General features: G+C 44.4%; 1 protein-coding gene across 1 annotated transcript; it reads right to left on the bottom strand.

The window, feature by feature from the left end:
- Window positions 1–5,483: 5,483 nt before the first annotated feature.
- On the bottom strand, window positions 5,484–19,375 carry rbpjl (recombination signal binding protein for immunoglobulin kappa J region-like). Its single transcript, XM_026307802.1, has 14 exons — window positions 19,273–19,375; window positions 19,003–19,102; window positions 18,783–18,888; window positions 16,324–16,471; window positions 12,607–12,738; window positions 12,463–12,533; window positions 12,194–12,309; window positions 11,379–11,556; window positions 10,645–10,782; window positions 10,016–10,125; window positions 7,981–8,121; window positions 7,722–7,877; window positions 7,507–7,610; window positions 5,484–5,997 (listed from the first exon to the last, which is right to left on the bottom strand). Exons 2-14 carry the CDS (start codon window positions 19,003–19,005, stop codon window positions 5,697–5,699), a joined length of 1,704 nt encoding a protein of 567 aa, XP_026163587.1. The 5' UTR covers window positions 19,006–19,102; window positions 19,273–19,375; the 3' UTR covers window positions 5,484–5,696.
- Between the last annotated feature and the right edge of the window lie 2,140 nt (window positions 19,376–21,515).

Consider the following 21,515-nt stretch of genomic DNA (forward strand, 5'->3'; position numbering starts at 1 on the left):
TTACCCTTTAATAACACCTGTCACACTGAGGGCACGTACAGAAACGGCTCCAACCTTTAACACCTTTGAAATGATCCATATAAAAACCAACTTCAACCTGTGTTTCTCTAACACTCGCTGCATGAACATGTGTCCGGGCCTCGGTACCTTTTCATTGTCTCACCTGTCCCTTAACCAGCAGATGGACCGGTTCAGTCCCCGACACTGATGCAGATGTTTCTGTCTGCAGGAACTTTCACTGTGATACTGACATAAACTGCCAGATGTTAAAATCAGCCACAGAAACAACAACACGACTGCTGCTACAACCTCACTCACTTCTCAATAACCTCATTTCTGTGACTGCCAATATTACTGCTCCACTTTAGGGCCCTGACGCATCGAGATAACCTAAAAAAACATTTGCCTGATATTAAAAGCGGCACGTTTACACCGACCCCTGACACACATGTACTGTACATCTGGTCTGTATGAGGAAAAAACAAACACAGAACAGCATTAAAATAAAGAAACCCCCATGTTTAGGCTCCTGTGACCCTTTTACACAGAACGATAGACAGAGAGCACAATGAGAAGCAGCTCTGCACATGTTTAACATTAACCTGTTAGCTGTGCACGTCCACGCTGCACTTTCATGCACAGTTTAATCACCAGTCAGTGGGTTTTTGCACTGAAGCTGCACTAACGCCTAAAGGAGACGACAGCAGCTGACACACTGACTCAGACTGTGTCCAGGTGAGGACAGCAGGTGGTTTTAATAGTTTGTCTTTTCAGTGCAGACGCAGTTTTCTCTAATCCTGTGTTGTTCCAATGGCTACTGGTGCCATCTGTGTATAATCTGCTAATCATCATTAGCATTCCTCTCTCATTTCCATCTGTCAGACAATTAGAACATTCTGCTCATATTTCTGCGTCTGCTCTGACAAGGAGCCTCCTCACCGACAGCTCCTGTCAGCAGCAGCAGGAGGAACAGAGGATTTCACTGATCGGCTCTGTCTTCTTCTCTGACAACAAGCTGACGGTCGATCCAGCTACAGCTGCTCTTCGTCCTTTTGTCACAGTCTTTTTCTTTCCTTGTTGGATGCTCTCCTCATCTGATCTGGATTTTCGTCTGGTTGTTTTTACGTCTTTTCTCTTATCTTCTCTCTGACTTGCTCTCTATTTTCTGCCTTCAGGCTGCTGTCTGTCCATCACAGTGATGCTGAGGTGATGACACATGGGAAGATTGTGGTAAAGCAGGACAGAGTTGGACAGTGGGCTCCTTTATCCCAGTGTAGTGCAAAAAGAGAAGCCAGAGAGACAGGGGCCCCTCGACCACACTGTGCAGGATATGAGCTGGGAAAAGGCTGAGGGCCCCAACACACACACACACACACACACGCACACGCACACGCGCACGCACACGCACACGCGCGCACACACACACACACACACACACACACACACACACACACACACACACACACACACACACACACACACACACACACACACACACACAGTATTTTCCCTGTGAGGATTCAAAGCATTGCTCTAATCTCTAAAATGAAACAGTCCCTCACATAAACAGGTCTGACCTGAACCCTTTCACCTCCAACGTTACACTAAAGCATCGACTCTGATTCGCTGCTACAGTCACAACAACAGGAAATGTCACTTTGCTCCTTGGTGTTTTCATCAAGCTCCTACACAGTCCAGTTAAAGCACATCTGAAATATATCAATTATTTTGATAGATTGTTATTTTGTGCAATTTTTAAAACCTGACCAACTTATTTCACTGGCACTCTAATGTTTGTTGTATTGTCTGATGTTGAAAAGGGGACGAGGTTTTTTGCTTTAAACATCATGACGATTGTTAGAATTTAGTTCCTGACAGCCTTTCAAAATAAAAGATCTAGTACAGGAAATCATAACAGGAACCAGCAGGATGCAGTTATATGCAGAGTTTCTATAGTGTCCAACAGTCTGTTCAGTCGATACGTCTACTGATTAATCAATAACTCATCAATTCTTCCATCAAACGCTGACAGCTTGTTAAAACACAGGCTTGAATCTCTCCATCATCACCAAATTAAGTGTGTGGATCAAGAATAAAAAGAGGAACGATGTCTTGGATTTGGGTGAAATATTTGCAGGTTGTCTTTCATCTTATTATCAGACTTAATTATAACGCAGAGCAAGTTTTGTGATGACAGATGGTCCTCGCTGCTTTTGGTGGTAAAGAAAAGCTGCATTCAACGTACAGACGGCCTTAAACCACTGAACTCTGTGCTTCATGTAACATAAGAGGCCGTGGGTCTGATGAAGAATGACGGTGTGTTCCTATAGATGGGAACTGAAGAATGGGCTCTTTCATACGGTTCTCGTTCACCAGGATGGAGGGAAAAGGTGGTGGGCGTCAGTGTTTTGGACACGTGAATCTCTCAGTTTGAAGTTTCTCCCACATGACAGAGATTAGGAGCCCGGAGCCCACGGTCTTGTGTTTCTGCCCCGTCTCCTTCCTCCGCTCCCACATGTTTGTGTTGTTAATGATGAGGAAGAGGAGGAGAGGAAGGGAGAAGGAGCAGGAAGAGAGACACATGGCGTCCTGTTCCCCACACGTGAGGTATGAAGTGGAGGTGAAGGGTCGGACCAGCTGCTGAGTTGTCACGTAACTGAGCTCTGACTTTTAGTTTGGTTTGAAACTTTGCATATAGTGTTAAAACAATTCAAATGTTTATTAAATTAATTGATTTTGTTGTATTGGCAGAATTTTTACTCTCTTACACTTCACATCATGAATCATCAGGGACACGTCAGAAAACTGGAGATTAAAAACTCAAGGGCAGAAAGAGTTGAGTCTCATCCACACACTGAAGGTTTCAGTCGTGTTTTTAATCATCTGTGTTGTTCATGTAAATAATCTGACACATGCACATGTGACACTTTATATTTTTGGACTGTTTCTACCCAGGCTGCACTGGGGCTTGTGTTTCACTTGTGCTCAAGAGACTTTTAAACTTGGAGTCTTCTCTCTTTTGTTTAAGAGATGGTGTGTTGGATTGTGGGTACTGTGAGCGAGTGAATAACCTACACAGCAGCCCCGTCCCTGAACGCACCGTGCGTGATGCTGATGGAGGACTGAGGCTGTTAATTAATGCAGCCTGTGGACACAGAATGAGCTGAAGTAGTTTAAGTAACTGATGGATTCAGACACGACCCTCATGGAACCTGGACTCAGGCTGATGCTTTAAGACATCACATACATTTGCCAAGCAGCTACAAAGATCCATGTGTTTTCTCTCACTGTGAAAACAACTGATGTGGACGGAGAAGGAGCTTCCTCATATGACGTGTGTCCTGGGAGTAGCAGCCATGTTAAGAAGGAGAAGTATGTCAGGGATGAAAAGATGTTTGGGTTCGTTAAAGAGCAGCTGTGTGGGAGGTCCCGTCATGAGCGTGTGATCTTCTCCTGCTTCATTTGGTCGGAACAAAAAAGCTTTTTGGTTCTGCTGCTGATCACAAACTTAATTACACAAAACTCCCGAAGATCAAACACACAGTAGGGACGAAGTGCAGAAAAGAGGCTTTGTTGGTTTGTTGAGTTTCTGTTTCCAGACACTTTAACTGATTGGATTAATATCATAAGGACAAAGGCTTGAAGGGACAAAGAGAAGAGGAGCTGTGGGTTTGTCATCACAGCTCTGAGGCTTATGTTTTAGAGAGTGCAGAGCAGAGCACAGGCCTTTTCTAAGATAGAACACTGAAACACATCAAATTATTACTTTCAAAACAGCTTCTTCACTAAACAAGGCCAAGCTGCAGCAGTGAAGTGTGGATATTAGAAAAGTCTGCAAGATCTTCAGTCTAGAAGCACAAGAGATGGTTTGGAGTTTGACTTTTGGTCCAGCAGAAGTTTTTCTTAAAGCTGACGTGCTGCTATTCTACTGATCAGCTAATTAAGTGAAGGAGCTAAAAATAAAGGAGAAGAGTATCGATGAAGGTTCATGGGTCAGAGAGCTCTGTGTGCAGGTGCTGAGGCCTCAGAAGGAGCTGCATCAGGCCAAACAATAAGTTTCCTGATGTGTGATTCATCTCATCTGTCTTTACTGTCGTATAAGTTCTTACACTTTTCTAGGCCGACATCAAAACATGTTGAGGGTCTACAGGGTCTGAAAAGCTTCAGAGATCCTCCACGCAGACGCTTCACCCAGAGACAAATCCCTTCAGCTTCCTTCTGCCCACAGCTGTTCCTCAGAGGACCAAAAAGGAAGCAGACAGAGTTTCACTGCTGCTTTCTCTGACAACACCCTGCCCTCGGCTCGTGTGTCCGCTCTACAGAAAAACATCCTCCAGCTCACTGCAGCTACTTGTCCTCTCATACTGTTCCTTCTTTCAGGCACTCACACTCTCTGGTGGGGCTGCTCATCATTGTGCTAATATTCTTTTTACAAATGCTGCCAAAACACAAAATAACTTCATAGCTCTGTGTTGTTCTTACTGCTCACCTGCTTTTCCCAGAGGTCAGAGGTCAGAGCAGCAGCTGTGGACGTGGGGAGAAGTCGGTGTCTGGCCCAGAGGAGAAGCTTTGCAGCACAGCAGCTTGAGTCCAACTCTGCAGATGAAAAAGCGTCACAAAGCACAAGTGCAGCCTGTGGTACCAGTACGGACTGGACAGATGTGGGTACAGGACAATGGTCTTTATTGTTGGTTTGCATTGAACAAAGTCTGAGTGTTCACAGTTTAATGCACAGACAGTGTCTCTGTTAGCTGAGATCATTCACATAGACATTTACACTGGTCGTACAAAAGGCTGCAGTGTGAACAAGTCCATAATACAACACTGCAGTGTTTCTCAAACAAATATAATAATATGACACTAATTTATTGCTTTATGTTCACAAGTAACAGCATGACGTTGTTATCCTGCTGTGGAACTCTGGGAAGGAGATGACGGTCTGTGCAGAAAGTGGTGCAGACAGGTCGGCTGACCACAGTTATGTCATTGTAAACGCAGGTCAATGACAGCAGCCATCAGTCTTTATCGGTGTTTGAAATGAATCATGGGTAAAGTCAGAGATGATAGACAGCTGTATTAACAGACATCACTGATGACAGTAGCTCTGCTGTGTAGTTACTAACCTCCCTCCCTCACTGAGCAGCTTAGTCACAGTTTTTCTAAAGCTCCATATGAAGCAGCAGCTGGTGCTTTAGGTCTCACACACTCTGGACAACATTTAGATTTTGGTGATAAAAATCACTTTGACCTGGTCGACGGTGAAACTGAATCAAAAATGTGCTTTTAAATCTTACAGGTCTAAAATTTATCCTTTCTTCTTCTTCTTGTGTGTGAACAAGATTAAATAGTAATTTTGGCTTAATGTTCCAGCCCTGTGATGGACTGGGGACCTGTCCAGGGTGGACCCCGGCCTTTCACCCAGAGAGAGCTGGGATAGGCTCCAGCAGATCCCTGGGACCCTGGTTAGGACTAAAGGGGGTACAGATGATGGATGGATGGATGGTTAATGTTCCAGTCATGTATTTTTCCCATAAATTCATAATTATCCTGTGGACATGTGGGTCTGACTGAATTTGGATGAACAGAACAGATTAAACACTGTGACCTCAGTCAGGTCAGTTCACTGACCAGCACCATTTCTCTCTGACCTCCACCTGTTGATCAGACTTTGCTCCAAACCTTCCCTGAGGACTCAGTTAGCTCTGCATGAACAGGTGGAAGTTGGCTCTGGTGAACTCCTGATGGATGGTCTCTAGCAGGACATCGTCCTCCGGCTCTCCGTCCATCCCTCCTTCTCTCTTCCCTCCTCCTGTGGCTCTGTGGACAGATGCCAGCGGCTGGAACTCAGGGCTGTAGGTGAAGCTGAAGGACGTGCGATAAATCAGGCTGTCCAATCGGACGAGAGACAGGGGGACGGTGATGACGCGGCGCAGACAACGCCATCCATCACTGAACATGGAGACGTCAGGAACGACGCAGAGCAGAGATTTCTGAGACCTGAGAAGAAAAACAAGATGAAAGTTGACCTGGAAATCAAATGGCATAAACATCACAGTGAGGTTATTATCCTCAAAGAAAACAACAGATTTAAAGCTTATATTCAATAATCTGCACTTTTTGAACCTTTTCTGCAGGAGACTGTTGTGATGTTAATCACATAAAACAATATAAGTGAAAAATAGATGACGATTATGTGACTGGCTGATATGAAATGACTAGCGAGCAGCAGAAATGTTGAATCCCCTTTTATATGGTGTTTTATTTGAAACCCATCCTAGACCTCAGGCCTGCGTGGCAGTGTGGATCCATGCTCCTAATTGGCTGCAGCTTCTCGTACAAACGGCACATTGTCTTGTACAAACAGGGTGTTCCTCTGCGCTGCAGAGCTGCCGGTGATGGGAGGAGTGTTTGTAGAACCTCACGGCGAGCCGCCCTCCATCAGACCCTGACTTACGATGTCTCAGCACTTCAGGTGTGGGATCTGAGGTGGATTCTGACGTCAGAACGGTTGTTTTTCTTCACGATGCGTCATGTGAGATATTCTGTGAGAGGATGCCTGAATGTTTCTGCAGTGCCCTGTATCCTGTGCCAACATAAGCTCCTTTATACCCGGGGGTCCAGCCTTGTCCCTCAGAACAGATGAACACAGGGAATGAGGAAAGTTCAGCAAATTAAATGTCATGTCAGTGTTTTCACTTAAACGTGAAGGTCGAAGCTCATGTTGGAGTTTTGACCTGAACTAATGAGAAAAGCATCTTTTTTCTCAGACATGTCACAACCAGCAGGATCATTCCTGCATGAAAAAACAAAAAAAAAACAAATGGCAAAATAACAGTTTTCAGAATCAGTGTCAGATGAAATTTACTGGTTTTGGGTCCAACCTGTTGGGCCTGATGTCATTTGGTGAGAAAGAGCCACTTTATGTTTAAATGTTAATATTTAGGTCAACTTTTATGAGCAGACTAGACCTAAACAAGACTCTAATTTGCTGCTTGCGTTGCTCAGCTCCACCCCTGGTGCCTGTGATAAAACAGCATGAGGCCAAATAACATGGAACAGTCATAAATAAAAACAGGGGGCCTCTCTCGTCGTTAAAGCAAAAACCCAGTAACAACAGAAGCAACTCGTGTGATCAGACGAGCAGAAAAACAGATTTCGGAACATAAACACTAAGTTCAGACTCTGTAAAGTTAGTCCACTGTTCAGACCTGATTTAGTCACGTCATGTTTCATCACACAGGAATAAGACATTTGAACCAGGTTTGTCAGTACACCTGTGCTGTGTTTATGATGATCTCTCTGTCTATTTGATGGGTTTTATTTCTGTTGTTCTTGTCTGTCAACGTTTAAATGCTGAGATGTCCTGAAGTTAATATTGAATTCAAGAGTCTTTAAGTGGATTATTATTTCTTTGTGTGAACGTCTCTGAACCTTCTCACTGATCCGTCTCTTCGACCAGTCCACTCTTTCCTCTCTGCTCGCTATAAAAACCTCCTCTCCACTCACTTGAACATGGTGTCGGCTTCGCAGTTTCCAAACCAGACTTTGAGGTGAGGGCTGAAGTTTTCTCCATGGATCTCCAACATGGCAACATGTCCCCCACCATTCACCTGCAGAGTCACAGCATCTTTAGCTTTTGGAAAGAGAAAACCTGAGTGTCTGCATGTCTTTCTGTGTGTGTGTGTGTGTGTGTGTGTGTGTGTGTGTTAGTGCCAACTCACCTCCAAACCAGTGATAACTGGAAAAGGACTAACAGGAGTCTGGATGCAGGTCAGACCCTGGTTAAAGGTGAATTCCACTGCTTCCACTCCGATGATGGTCCAACAGGCTCCGTCGTTCAGCAACACCCTGCTGGGGTCTCGGACACTGGGAGAAGCCTGCAAGGAAGGAAAGGACGGAGGAAGAAGGAGCAGAGGGAAGAGGTGATGGACACATCAGGAGGTTGGAGGAAACAAAGGATGGGGAGCGAACCAGTCTCACCTGGAACTGTATGATGGAGTCATTGGATAAACACAGGTAGGCGTGAGGGTCGTCTCTGAACTGGAAGGCACATTTGTGGAGCTGAGAAACTGGCTCGTCCACATCTAAGATGGCGTGCTGCTTGTTCACCTTACGGATCACCTGGTGCCACGAACAAGACAAACACAAACACACGACCAATAATCAGAAATCATCACGTGCATGTCAGATCTTTAGCAAACAAATAAAACACAACATACAGCTGCGATTATGAAAATGTGAGCGGTTTTGGACACATCACAATATAAAGACAGACTGGGAGAGGGTGGGATCCAATAAAGTCCAGAGCAGGAATCAAACCAGGGACTCTGCAGATGTGTAGCTGTTTAGTTAGTTAGTGTCCTAACAACACACGTCTCTTCACATCCAGTCTCCACGTTAAAGGACCGACTCAGACTGAAAACAGGATGTGTGTTTTTATCAAACCACTAACTTAAACAAAAATGACTTATTTAATGGAAACAAAGCCACAGACAGTAACGAATTAGACACATACTAATGAGACCTTCCTCCCAAGACACATGCAACAAACAGTAAATAGGAATAAAGTTTATTTTCATATTTCATTTAATACATTTTCATCAGCGCTGCATTTAAAACTCCTCGGCTTCATGAGGCAGATTGAAGAGTGAAAACTATTCTCATGTCATTTTCTAAGAACAGAGCTAAACAACCATCTCATTAAAAGGAAGAGAATAGTTTTAGATCATGATGATTGATAAATGTACAACAGGGGGAGGAGGAGCTTTAAATCAAACATACCACTGACTGAAACACAGCTGTCTACAGAGCAGTGAGCATTTAAAAAGGTGTGTGTGTGTGTGTGTGTGTGTGTGTGAGAGAGTCAGGTGGTCTCATATTTAAGTCTTTATCCAGCTGCTGATTCAGCTGAACTGTTTGGTCCGTACGTCGTAACGTTCACCTCTTCAGTCCCTCAGCATCGACCACAACTAAACAACCCACCAGGCTGCTCGACGTGCAGGGAACGTGTCTCCAAACAAACCAGGCAGCAAGAGGCTTCAGCTACAGAAACATATAGAGCTGTAGTTTGCAGATATACCTTCATCATCCGGGGCTGCGGCTCGGGTTGTTATGGCTGTGGTGGAGAAAGGGTCTGCTCAGCGAAATGTGAGGGTTCAGCCACAGGTTTGTCTACGCGTATATAAACTTAAACTGGAGGACAACGCAACAGAACCTGTGTTTTTAGGATCAGAAGGTTGTGTAACAAATGTACAGACACACATCTGTAACACATCTGGGATCATTTCTTAACTCTGTGGTCAAAGCTTGAAAAATCAGGAGACACAGAGTGTGAGCACCTTTTTCACTCCTCTGTGTCACACACACACACACACACACACACACACACACACACACACACACACTATGGCTGGTACTGAGATTCAACAGTAGCATCACTTGTTCAGTTTGTGGAAGGGAAAGATTTGAGTTTTCGCTGCATCAGTGCTGCTACACAGCTTTTCCTGCGAGTTGAACCGCAGCATTTCTCTTCGAAAAGGGCCAAGATCCAAAAACTCATTAATGCCACGATACATCACAGTGGACCTCGACCTGGTAGGAGAGCAGAGTCCTCACCAGCCTGAGCAGGGAGCAAACTGACAGTACAGTCAGTGGGTTTGTTAACACGGACACTCAGACACTCGGGCTTCTCTAAAGTTTAACATCATGAAGCGACCAGGAGGTGAATGTATTTTAGTCTGAAACAGAATGTGAGCAGATACTGTGCTGCAGGACTTTCAGAATGAAATGCACGTGGACCTCAGGACTCATACCAAGTACCAGTGTGTGTCTGGTGTTACTCACACTGTGGGGACTTCCTCATGCTGTGGGAGTCCCCCACAATTACAGTTATTATTCTAATTAGTGTCCAGGAAATGAATGAAAGTCACTGTAAAGTCCCCACGAGGAATGAAAAGTATGTTTATTAACCTGCTGAATATTCAGATGTAGGTGTGTGTGTGTGTGTGTGTGTTACCATTGGAGGCAGAGCCACTTCAGACTCAGTACACACTAACTGGACCACACAGCCGTAACAGATGAAGCCTTCGCTGAGCACAAAGTCCCCTTGGTCAGCACGCTGGTCCACTACACACACACACACACACACACACACACACACACAATTATACTTTTAAAGGAAGATCCCTCCATCAGCACAAACTCAGTAAAGATATTTCACAAACTGTTTATATTGGATAATATTAAAAAAGACAAAAAGAAAGTGTGTGTGTGTGTGTGTGTGTGTGTGTGTGTGTGCGTGTGTGTGAGGAGCGACTGAGGCTTCAGCGGTGGGAGGTCTGTGAACACCAGCACTGTGTTAAAACCTTTGCTCAGACTTTTTCAGACGTGTGTGAAGGAAACACTCGCTCAGTGTCGCCCACGTCTGATCATACACATGTAGAGATTTACTGGGAAATGATCAGACACCAGGTTCACAGTCACGTTCAGTGACGTTTAGTTAATTAGCTGATTCATCTTATAAAAGACTCCAAACTTTTCTGAACGTTGCTGCTGATGAAAGAAAAGTGAAATCAGCCTCTGCCATGAGGTGTGTGTGTGTGTGTGTGTGTGAGAGAAACCTTCAGTAAGCACACACACATTTACCCATGGTGATGGTGAAGGCTGTCCACTGTCTGGCGCTGGCGATGAAGGCTCCTCTGTCCACAGACAGGTAACGGGTGCTGACGGTCTGAGAGCGTAACCGGTTGAACAAAGCCACTCTGGAGCATGAAGAGATACACACTGAGAACACACACACACACACACACACAGACACACAGACAGAATGAATCCCCTGGACCATAAACATCATCACAGTGAAACATCGACCCTCCACTCTGACCCCAGTCTGGTCCTAACCTGAACCTGAAAACCAGGTCTGAACCTTTAAACAGCCTTTAAAAGGAGTGAAGACCAGACGACCCCACAAGATGTTAGAAATGACTATTAAACATAGTTCAACAGTGAACACCATGAAACTGAGTTTAACAAAACATCTTTTGTTTAACTGACTCACACACAATATCAGTCTAATGTCTGGGAGATTAACTTAAAGAAGAGTTTTCCAAAAACACTGTCACTAGATATTAACCAGCACGATCTCCAGTGTTAATTCAACACTAATATGTGTTTATATGTGACCGTGGAAACATACACACACTGTAGAGTTTTAGATCAACACTCTCAGAGTTTGTTTAACACTGGTAGAAGCTTTCTACTTGATGTGTGTATTTATAGCTCAGCTAACACACACACACACACACACAGATATTTTATATATATATCGTGAGTTGGACAAAGGCTGGACTATACAACACATAAGTACAAACATGACTCACGGTCAGCATTTTTCATAGACTGCCTCTTCTGCGACGGTTTGGAGATGACTTTGATCATTCGGCTCTGGAAAGACCCCAGTTCCTGCCTGTTGCCCAGGAAGAGCTGCAGCACCAGGCGGAAATGCTTCCTCTTGTCCTGGTCCGAGATGAACAGGGACTTGGCACAGGCAAACAGCTGCTGCAGAGACACAGCGAGTGAGTGTGACATGTTGGAAAACTGCAACTAAACTGAAATGAACTATTTATAATATTCGGTCCAAGCTCAGACGTAGTGAAGACCCTGATGACAGAAGCTTTCCAGGATGAAATGACGGGTCAGATTCTTTAAGGCCTGTTCTTCTCACAAAGAACCACTGGTTCACTGAAAAACAAACATTTTTATAACAATAAGCTCCTTTAGCGTGTGAAGGACGCCCTGACTGATGGACTGTACTGTCATTCAGAGGCAGGACGTCTGTTTCTTGTGCTCTCTCAGAAAGTAAATGAGCTAGAGAGCAGTGGACACACACAGTCTGTTTACAGCAGCGAGGATTTCAGCTTAGACTGTTTGTCCAGTCAACAGGGGTCTGGAATAAAGGAGGGGACTGTCCTGTCTGAGTAAACCCTCAGGATCCCAGCACTCTCTCCTCTACAGCCGGATGATCGGCCGTTCAGCATAAACCAAGCTCAGATTTATTAATCACACAGATCTGGTTGCAGAAATGTCTAAACCATAAACTGTGGCTCAGATACTGATGTTCCCCTCAGGATGTAATGACTCTGGTGGTCTGTAACTTTTCCTCCATCACTGGATCTGTTCTTCGCAGTTCTCTCACCCTGGAGTTCGGCTGTTCATCAAAGAGCAGTTTGAACGTGTCGGCCTGAGACTGACTGGAGCTGTCCAGACACATGTAACCACACACTCGATACACAGAGTCTCCACAACCCGCCGCTGGAGGCAGAAGACCGGAGGACCGGAGGACCGGAGGGTAGAACAAACAGGAGGAAGAAAAGGGAAGAAGAGAGAAGGATGAGATGAGAAACTTCTGGTTCATGAGACGAGCTGAGAGTCACTGAATTTGTCTTTATACGTTTGTCTCTTCACCTTTCAGATGGTCCTGCATGACCCTCCATCCATGACCTCTGATATAAACACAAGGAGGAGGGCAGAAAAACCTGCAGGTGATTTAAAAAACATTAGTTTTTCACACAATGTGAACTCCATCGCTCCAGACAAGCGGCAGCAAACCTTTTCTCGTTGCCGTAGGATTTCTGGGCCACCTTGGCGTGCAGGATGACGATGCTCTGGTCTGCGTGGTCTTCTCTCGCTGGTTCCCTTGTTCCCAGTAACTGACAGCCCTGAAAACCCGGGTCCAGTCTCCTGGTTGGACAATGACACTGTCAGTTACTAACAACAAAAACAATGTACTGCATTAATCTGGATCAGAGATGGATAATGTGACAGCATCAGTGGTCGTTTATCTCAGAGGACAACCCTGTCAATAAAAACAAAAACTAGCAATATTACTCAATAGATTCATGGCACAAGCCCCAAAGATCTGTCAATAGGTTTTTTTCATCTGGGAACAATAAACCAAAAATCTGCGCCAATCCATTTATGAGCTGTTCAAACAATTTGTTTCAGTCTGGACCAAAGTTACTGACAGACCCAGTGACCAACACTGCACAGTATAAGTTCATCAGACCAACTGGGCTAAAAACCTGCAGGACACACAGATCATCTGAAGAAGATCAGCTTCTACCAGAATAAGTCAGGGACACCAGGAAGGAAGGAGGAGAAGAAGGAGGACTGTTCGGCTCAGCACCGTCCGTCTCTAAACTGAGTTCTGCTCCGTATTTAGGTTCAGTCTCTGTAACTCTACGGCTTCTCAAGATAAGCTGGTGAATTTCATTGAAACAAACCATGGTGAGCTCGGGTGTGTGATAATGGGCTTATGTAACAGGCTGGTGTCATCATGAAGTGGTTCACTGGGTGAGACACGTCCTTAAAAAGACCAGTGACCAACATGAGAAACTTCAGATTGTCTCAGTTCTCTTCATGCTGACACAAGGCAGCTCAGGATTAAACACGACATCCATCAGTGTAACGGACTCTTCAGCAGGGAGACATAAATAAAGACGAGGACATGATGACACATTAAACAACAGGAGAGTTATTTTTATATCTTCATGCTCAGACTGACAAACTCACAGTTAAACAGAAAACGATAATGTCCTGTCACTTATTTTCACAGATTAAACCAACCAGGTAATTAAAATCAATGGCATTTGATAACTTCACTCAAATTTCAATAAAAGGCGTTTGAAGGCTCGTTCCTATGGGCAATTTAGAGTCACCAATCAACCTGACATACATGTTTTTGGACTGTGGGAGGAAACCAGAGTACCTGGAGAAAACCCACACAAGCACAGGGAGAACATGCAGACTCCACACAGAAAGGCCACTGATGGGTTTCAAACCAGGAACCTTCTTGCTATGAGGCAAAAATCATAACAGGTAAAATAATAAGTAAAGGCTCTAAACTGACATTACTGATCATGTATCTACTGGTTGAATGTGGGAAAACTTAATTCTTCTGTTTGAGCTGTTTTCTACTGTACTGAAACAGAAACTCTGAAACTCGTGAGTGAGATTAGATTTCAAACACTCAGCTGAACAGCATTAAAGTGACAGAGAACAGAAACACCAGAGTGCAGACGTGCTAACAACAGCAGCTGTCACATTAGCTGGTTTGCTCTGCAGTAACACTGAGCCGCTGTATTAACCTGGACCTGAGCCTCTAAACCAACCATGAGAGGAGGAGAAAAGACGGAGACACATGACCCATAGCTGAGAAAATTCAGTTCATCACATTTAGAAACTGATTATCTTCAATGACAAGACGTGACAAGAAGATAAATATTCACAGATTTTTGTTTGCAGCTCTTCATGTGTCTGAGTGTCAGGGACAGAAAAGCTGCAGGATTCTGGGTTTAACCCACAAAGAACACACAGCTGGTCAGACACAGCTGGGGAGGTCAGAACTTCACAGGGTTCATGTTCTCTGCTCGTAAAACACCAACAAAATAGTTTTTCAGTTGTTCAGAGTGACCTGGGATTTTGAAGGATTTGTTTCATGGTGTTTTTGGTAAATAAACCTAAATCCCACACCTGTGACAAACATGGCTGCAGCTATTTGAGTAACAACTGTAGAGAGTGACATGATCCTGCACCACAATAAACAACGCTGCACCTTAAATGATCCAAAAACAAAAATAAAACTCACATTCGCCTTCCACATCCTGATGTCTGAATAATTACAGCCCAGACACCACGACACAACATGGAAATGGTTTAGACATTAAAGCTCCTGGTTTCATTTAGCTGCATCTGTTCATGAACAGAAATAAAACAGTAAACTCAGGATCTGAGTAAATGCTGATCTAGACAAAAGCCACTCTGGTCCTAACTCTCCTTCATGTAAAGGATAAAGGACGGGGTCTGCTGGCTGAGCTGGATACTGACTGTTTTGTTCAGTACCCCCCCCCCCCAACCACAGTTCATGGTGAGGGAGTCACGCTTCACTGGCTGTGTGTGTGTGTGTGTGTGTGTGTGTGTGTGTGTGCAGTTGTCTAAATTACACCATTCTCCTCTTCAGAGGTCAAAGGTCAGGGAGTCAGGAGCTGACCCTCCACAGACCCTGTGGTATTTTACACCGGGAACACAGAATGGACTGAAGACAGGGTGACACAGGGGGGGATAGAGGAATCAGGAATCCACTTTCACTCCCAAAATCAACCAGTTCTGGGTCTAAACCGTAAAGACTGGACCTAGATTTCGTTAGTGAGCACGACTCAATGTGGCCTGTGTTGTCACAACGGCTGAGAGCAAAGTTGTTTGGAATAACATCTAAAAAAATGAGGCAATCAAGTGTCATGAAAGAGTCAGAGGTAACTCTGCGTATCCTCATCTGAACCAGCAGGACCAGTACAGAAACTGCCTCCAACCTCCTGTACTGGACTCAAGTCAGTTCTCACTTTGTTCTTGTGGGATTCCCACAGTGTGTCTGGGATCGTTGCTCTCAGTCCCTGTTTTTCAGTCCAAAGCTGCAAACTGCATCTTCATGAACTCTAACCTTCTGGTTTCTTAGTGGTTCAGGTGATTCCTCACCATGTGGAGCCAGGAGGGATTAGACACAGACCAAGACTGAGGAAGCTGCTGTGTTCAGGTTCTTCATTGCTGTGTTCAGTCAGTCAGAAACAAAAATCACAGGTGTGATCACTTTATGTTTTTTTACACCATTTCAGTGAGGCTCCACAGGGATGGATTGTGGTTCAAACACTTTAAATACTGTAGAACAGACTAAACCAGATTAACCCTTTAACTGAATCAAAAACTAAAAACTAGTTCATGAAGAATGATAAATCAAACAGTGACTCCTGTGTCTCCTAATTAAACAGATTCCACTGGTTCAGTGCAGCATTAACAGGATATTTAAGCCCATACTGAAGTCCGAGCTCTAAGGACATTTCAGTCTCCTTGAACTTGAATTTTGATCATTTTTAATTGAAATTTCAGCCTGAGTCGTGCGTCAAACGTCTCCAAACGTCTCCAGAACTAACGCGCCTTCTCGCTCCCTGTTGTTCTGGTTTCAAGGGGAGGGGGGTGGGGTCGCTGCTGCTCCTGGTATTTTAATACCTACACACCATCCCGCCACGGCTCATTCCACCAGTGAGTAAGACCGAGGAAAGGTCAAGGAGCGAGAGCGCAGCAGACCGATCCCGCCGCCCCGAGCGCATTTTCACGTCCAAGCGCTGATTCCTCACAGCGCGGCGAAACAACAGGAACAAAAACTCTCTGAATTAGACCTCTGGGATAAACTACAGCGGACCGTGACCTCCCCTTTCTCCCCCGGGACACTTCTTATCGCGGAGCTCTAGCGCGCATCCGGTGAGCCCGTCTTACCTGCTCCATCCGCCGGCCCTCGGTGCGTCGTGTTCGGCCAGCAGCGTCCCCAGGTGAGTGAGCGGGCTGCCCGGGTCCGGGGACAGAGGAAGGGGGTAAAACTGAACCGTGTCCGCCTGGAAGAGTCCTGGTGGGGGCATCGGTGTTTCTGGCAGGACGAGATTAAAAGATGCAGATTCGTTTAAAGATGAGAAAACTAATATTAAATCAGTGTTTTGATGGTCAAATGTCGAACCAGCATCAGTTTGTTTCAGCTTCATTAGGAAAGTGTGTTACCATCCTGACACTGACTGTGGTGAATAATAGAATAATTATATAAAATAATAATAATTTATATAAACTCCAGCTACAAAAGGTTTTCAGCTGGAAGTGATGGTTAAAAACTTTGATGGAAAATAGTTTTGATTTTAAAAATGATTTTAATGCAGATGTTTCTGTCTTGAAGACAAAAAAGTCCTTTCAGCCTTTAGTCCTCAGCTTTTAATGAGCGTCAGGGTGAGAAAATAAGAGGGCAGCTTTAGTCTGAATGACTGTGAGGGGCTAATGCTCTGGGTTCACACTGGCTGCCTGGAGGTGACGCTCTGGGCAGGCAGGGACAGTAGAGACAGACGGGGGGTCAGCGAGACCAGAAGCCAGTTACACATAGATCCTCTCAGGTAGACTCTGTAAAGTCCAGTCAGGTTTGATTTTGCTCTTTGATTTGTCAAAAACAAGTTTTACAGTTTAACCAGACTGTGAAACTGATTTAAGGCGTATTTTAAGACTAAAGGTCTAACCACCCACCAACAAAACAAAAAAGACTCATAGTTTGTAGGAGCCTGGTGAGTCCTGGCTCATTAAGACGCCACAGCAGCTCAGCTCTGAGACCCCATTACCGTGGAGCTGTCTGCTCGCTCTTTGCTGAACCTTCCCAGTAAAATGAATCTGTAACTGTTGAGACAAATATCTATTGGACCAGAATTATATGAAATTATTTCTACTAATGTGATCATGAGTCGTCCTGGTGAAACCAGACAGATATAATCATAAACAGTCAGCCAGTTGTTGGGCAGCCAGCCTGTGAGACAGACGGTGAAACAGTCAGTCAGTGAAACTGCTAACAGTAGCCCAGTCAACATCTGGTTCCAATCCACAGCCACTAACAAGAAGAGCTGTGTCTTCATCTCAGTATGGGATCCAGCTGTCAGTCAAAGCCCAAACCACCAGCAGAACCGACCAGCACACATCCTCCGCTCTCTCCGGCCTTTCTACTGTTTACACAAGTGTCCCCTGAGAAACGACGGCGCTTCACTATTGTCAGGCGACCTCTAGTGGGCACAGGGACTATGGTGGGAGCAGAGAGGTCAGGTGATGTTCTTGTAGGGAGGAGGTCACGGAGGAAGAACAGGTCGATAAACGTCAGAACCATGACACGAGCAGCAGCTGTTTGTTTCAACGACCTTAACCGTGCGGTTCTTATTTAGACCATGGCGAGGTACATCCTGCTCACCTGCAGGGGAAGAAGCCCCGTTTCAGGAGACGCTTGTATGAGTATCGATATGGGCCTTTGGGTTGGAAGACCTGTTGGCGTTCACCTTTTTACTGCTTCTCTATAAGCTGCTGCTCTATGTACGAACATCTGTCTGCACCTCTGCCTCCTCATACTCTCTGAACCACAGACTAGGTGTGTTTTCATCCAGCCTGTCAATCAAATGTGCAGAGAAACTAGACACAATCCACATCTCACTCACCTGTGGTTTGTAATCTCAGTGTTTTCATTTTAACCAATCAATCTGATCAGTTCAAGCAAAACTCTATTGTTCCCTGCCAGTTGAATATTTTTTATATATTAGTTTAGCATTAGCGTGGTAGCATTATTTAATTAGTCCTAAACACCAAGTACAGCTGAAGGTGATGAGCCAAAGTCCATCAGCTTCTTCCTCTGTGGATCAGAAAAAGTGTCAGGGCCGAGGGCTTTAGGTCTGTGTGGACGTGTCTTCACTGATGTTCCAAATCTGCACATTCTGACTAACACTAGACAAGCTGCACACACGGGGTTAAACTGAGGTGGACAAACATTCAAACAGAGCGTCTGCAAAAGTCAATTATCTGTCACCTGTTTTCAACCTCAGGGTCATGACCCCGGCTAGAGGTCGTGGGATGCTTCCCAGGGACTGTAGGTCGGAAGACTCAATGAGTGAAGATTAAAGAGAAATTACATGCAGACTGTTTGTGAAAGGCTGAATAATCCCTGTAGGAACTTTTATTTAAACTGAATCCTCAGGTTCCAGCTTCATTCAGAGTTTTAGTTTCCACTTTAGTTTGTAAGAAAAACCACAGTCAGACTGTTCTGGTCAGACAGAGTCAAATCTTCTACACAACTACGAGTTTTAAAATATAGTCAGCGATTCCTCCTCCTCATAGAAATGCATTTAAGTTTAATTATATTGATTCTATGGCAAAAAGCATCTTGCACTCACCGGTTTGACCATCGTCCACAATGTCCAGCCCGTCCATGATGTACGTGGTCTCTGCAGACATCATTTGGACTCGTTCCTCAGGTCCATGGTCGCAGCTGAGGGTCGACTGTTGAAGGGATCACCGTAAATCACAGAACTGCAGAGTTCTAGAGTGGACTTACCTGGATAAGCCCACGGTTTGCAGATATTATTATGGAGAAAGAAAACAATAGTCCACTACCATTTGATTCAGCTCAGGCAGTTGTAAACATGAAGCTGGCTTTGTGCTGCAGCTTGATGGTCTGCTGAACTCAGATGTTCCTCTGCTCCACTATCTCATTCTAAATGCAATTAAGAAACAAACACATTTAATTGCTTACACATCATGAGACTGTTTACATGAGGTAAATTATGAAAACACACCATCTGGCTTCGTCGATTCACTTGCACACTCAGCAGCAGATTGAGAACAAATAGTAAATTCTTTTCATTGTTCTTGGTGGGAGCTGACCTGAAGTTAAGTTCAGCGTCTTGGGTGGGAGCCTCCTGTTGTCCATACTGGTTTGCTGCAGTGCAGGTTCAGTTCTTGTCCATCCAGATGTTCCACGTGTTGCAGCGATGCCCCTCACAGACACTTCAACCGGCCTGAGCTCCGCTGCAGAGGTTTTCTGAGTTAAAGCAGGTCAGTCAGTGCATCAGTCAGTTAATCCACCAGTGAACCAGAGCACAATGTTCCCAACACACCTGCAATCTACAGTTTAGTGGAAAAGATATTTTTAAGTGTGTGTCTGTGTTTGCACTCCCTCCCAGATCTGTTATCACACCACTGGTCTTGGTGTGTGTGTGTGTGTGTATGTTACTGTATCTCGGAGTTTGTGTGGATAAGAAGATAATCACCTGTTTCTGCACTGCACCTTTCTCACACACACCTTTCTCTTTGGCAAACACTGCAGATATGTGCAGACAATTTCTGTAACATTGTGTTTTCATAACTTATCTGATTGGTCTGAGATGCAAATGATGTTATTTTTCTCTTGCTCGCCAACTGCTCTTTCCCTTTCTGTGATTCGTATTCATACAGTTTGCAGACGATGCACATGTTTCAATACCAAATGTTTAAAAGTCCTAATGTTGATCCATCTGCAGAATCACGTTCTGGACTGTCATATGGGTCAGGACCAGTAAACCAACCAAGAGATGCAGTTTCTTGTCTGTAAGTGTGAAACAGGTTAAAGACAGGAAATGTAAGATGGCAGCCTGTTTCTCAGCTAAAAGCTGCAGCTTCATATAAACTGACACATTATTGGTATCAACCTTTTCATCTCACCCTCAGCAAGAGAGCAAATAAGTGAATTTCACACATTAGTTCACTATTCCTCTAACCTGAAAACCATAAAGGTATTAATCAGATGCTAAAAACATAAAAGCACCAGTAGTAAAACAGTGAGGAAGTAGTAAAGGATCACCTGACCTGCTGAGATGCAGTAATTAATGTTTAACTTGAAGCAGCTTTATCTTCCTGGCTGACGTGTCAGTGACAGAAACTGCTAAACACATCACAGTCTGCTGGAAACAAACAGGACTCAAAGAGACGCCTGTGTTTTCTATCAGTCACCAGGGAACACAACACATACCTGACCGATGCTGCTCTTGGTGATATTTACTGCCAACTCCGACCGATGCTGAAACCGGCGAGCTTTTAGAAACTGTGGAAGAGCTTTGTCTTGATTGACGTCAGATGCCAGAGGAGCAGTTTGAAGCCACATAAGTCAAACGAAACAGAAGCAGCGACAAAAAGACGTGAAGAGAGAAGGAAAGATCCAAAACAAGCAGAGAAATGTATTAGGTTTGCCCCTGTCAAATGAATCCTGACCGTGTTAAGATCAGTTTACAGATTACTGTTTGAAATCAGAGCAGAAAGATGAAGACGACACCAAATATATCTCATGTACAAACACAGGTTTTTATTTCTGTTGCTTGTTTAAAGCAGGATTTATGGTGAGATCCTAGTTAATAACAGCATCATCATTCATAGAGGCTCAAATGTGACTTCACGTAACTTTTTGTCATTTCGGTATTTGCTTTTATCTAAAATGCCAAACAGTCCGGAGGGTCTTTCTGTCCACACACTGTAGTTTGAGGGGACGTCAGGGGCCAGTTCAGAGGAATCTGGAGAATGCATTAACCTGCTCTGCTCCCTAGGGGGCAGCACTAACAGGAAATCCAGGCCTCAAGTGCTGTGCAAAGATACAGAAAACTGATGGATGAACTGGGGTCAGTCTGAGGGAAAACCGATCTTCTGAGTTTTATTCTGCTCAGATTAGAGATTTAACAGGCAGATTGATAAAACAAAAAACAAAACCCTGAATCCTCAGGTCTTTAACCTTATCTCAGAATGAGGGGAACAGCAGATGTGTTTAGAAATGTCCTGGAACTGGACCCAGAATTTCACTGTCTCCCAGGCGGCAGCATAGGAAAAGCACCTAAATACATTTATTTAAATACTGTGTTTTAGTACAAATGTGACATTTGTACTGTAGTTTTCAGCCTTTGTACTCAACTACATTTATTTGACAGCTCGAGCTGCTGGTTTCTATTAACACCATGATTTTAAATAAAAAATGGCATCAATTCATATTATATGAAGCATGATGACCGTAGTTAAAAATGAGCTCTACGTCCACCAGTCACAATAAAATGTGAGAACATTTACTTTAATACTCGAGGGCCAATGTAAATAAAAGACTTTTACTG

This window comes from Mastacembelus armatus, chromosome 5 (genome assembly GCF_900324485.2).
Source record: "Mastacembelus armatus chromosome 5, fMasArm1.2, whole genome shotgun sequence".
NCBI lineage: Eukaryota > Metazoa > Chordata > Actinopteri > Synbranchiformes > Mastacembelidae > Mastacembelus > Mastacembelus armatus.

What these genes read in the sequence shown, in the direction of transcription:
- rbpjl (XM_026307802.1), bottom strand. An exon ending in CATGCAGGACCATCTGAAAG is followed by an intron (nt 12,310 to 12,462) that starts GTGAAGAGACAA and finishes TTCTGCCTCCAG; the next exon opens with CGGCGGGTTGTGGAGACTCT. An exon ending in ACTCCATCATACAGTTCCAG is followed by an intron (nt 7,878 to 7,980) that starts GTGAGACTGGTT and finishes CCTTCCTTGCAG; the next exon opens with GCTTCTCCCAGTGTCCGAGA.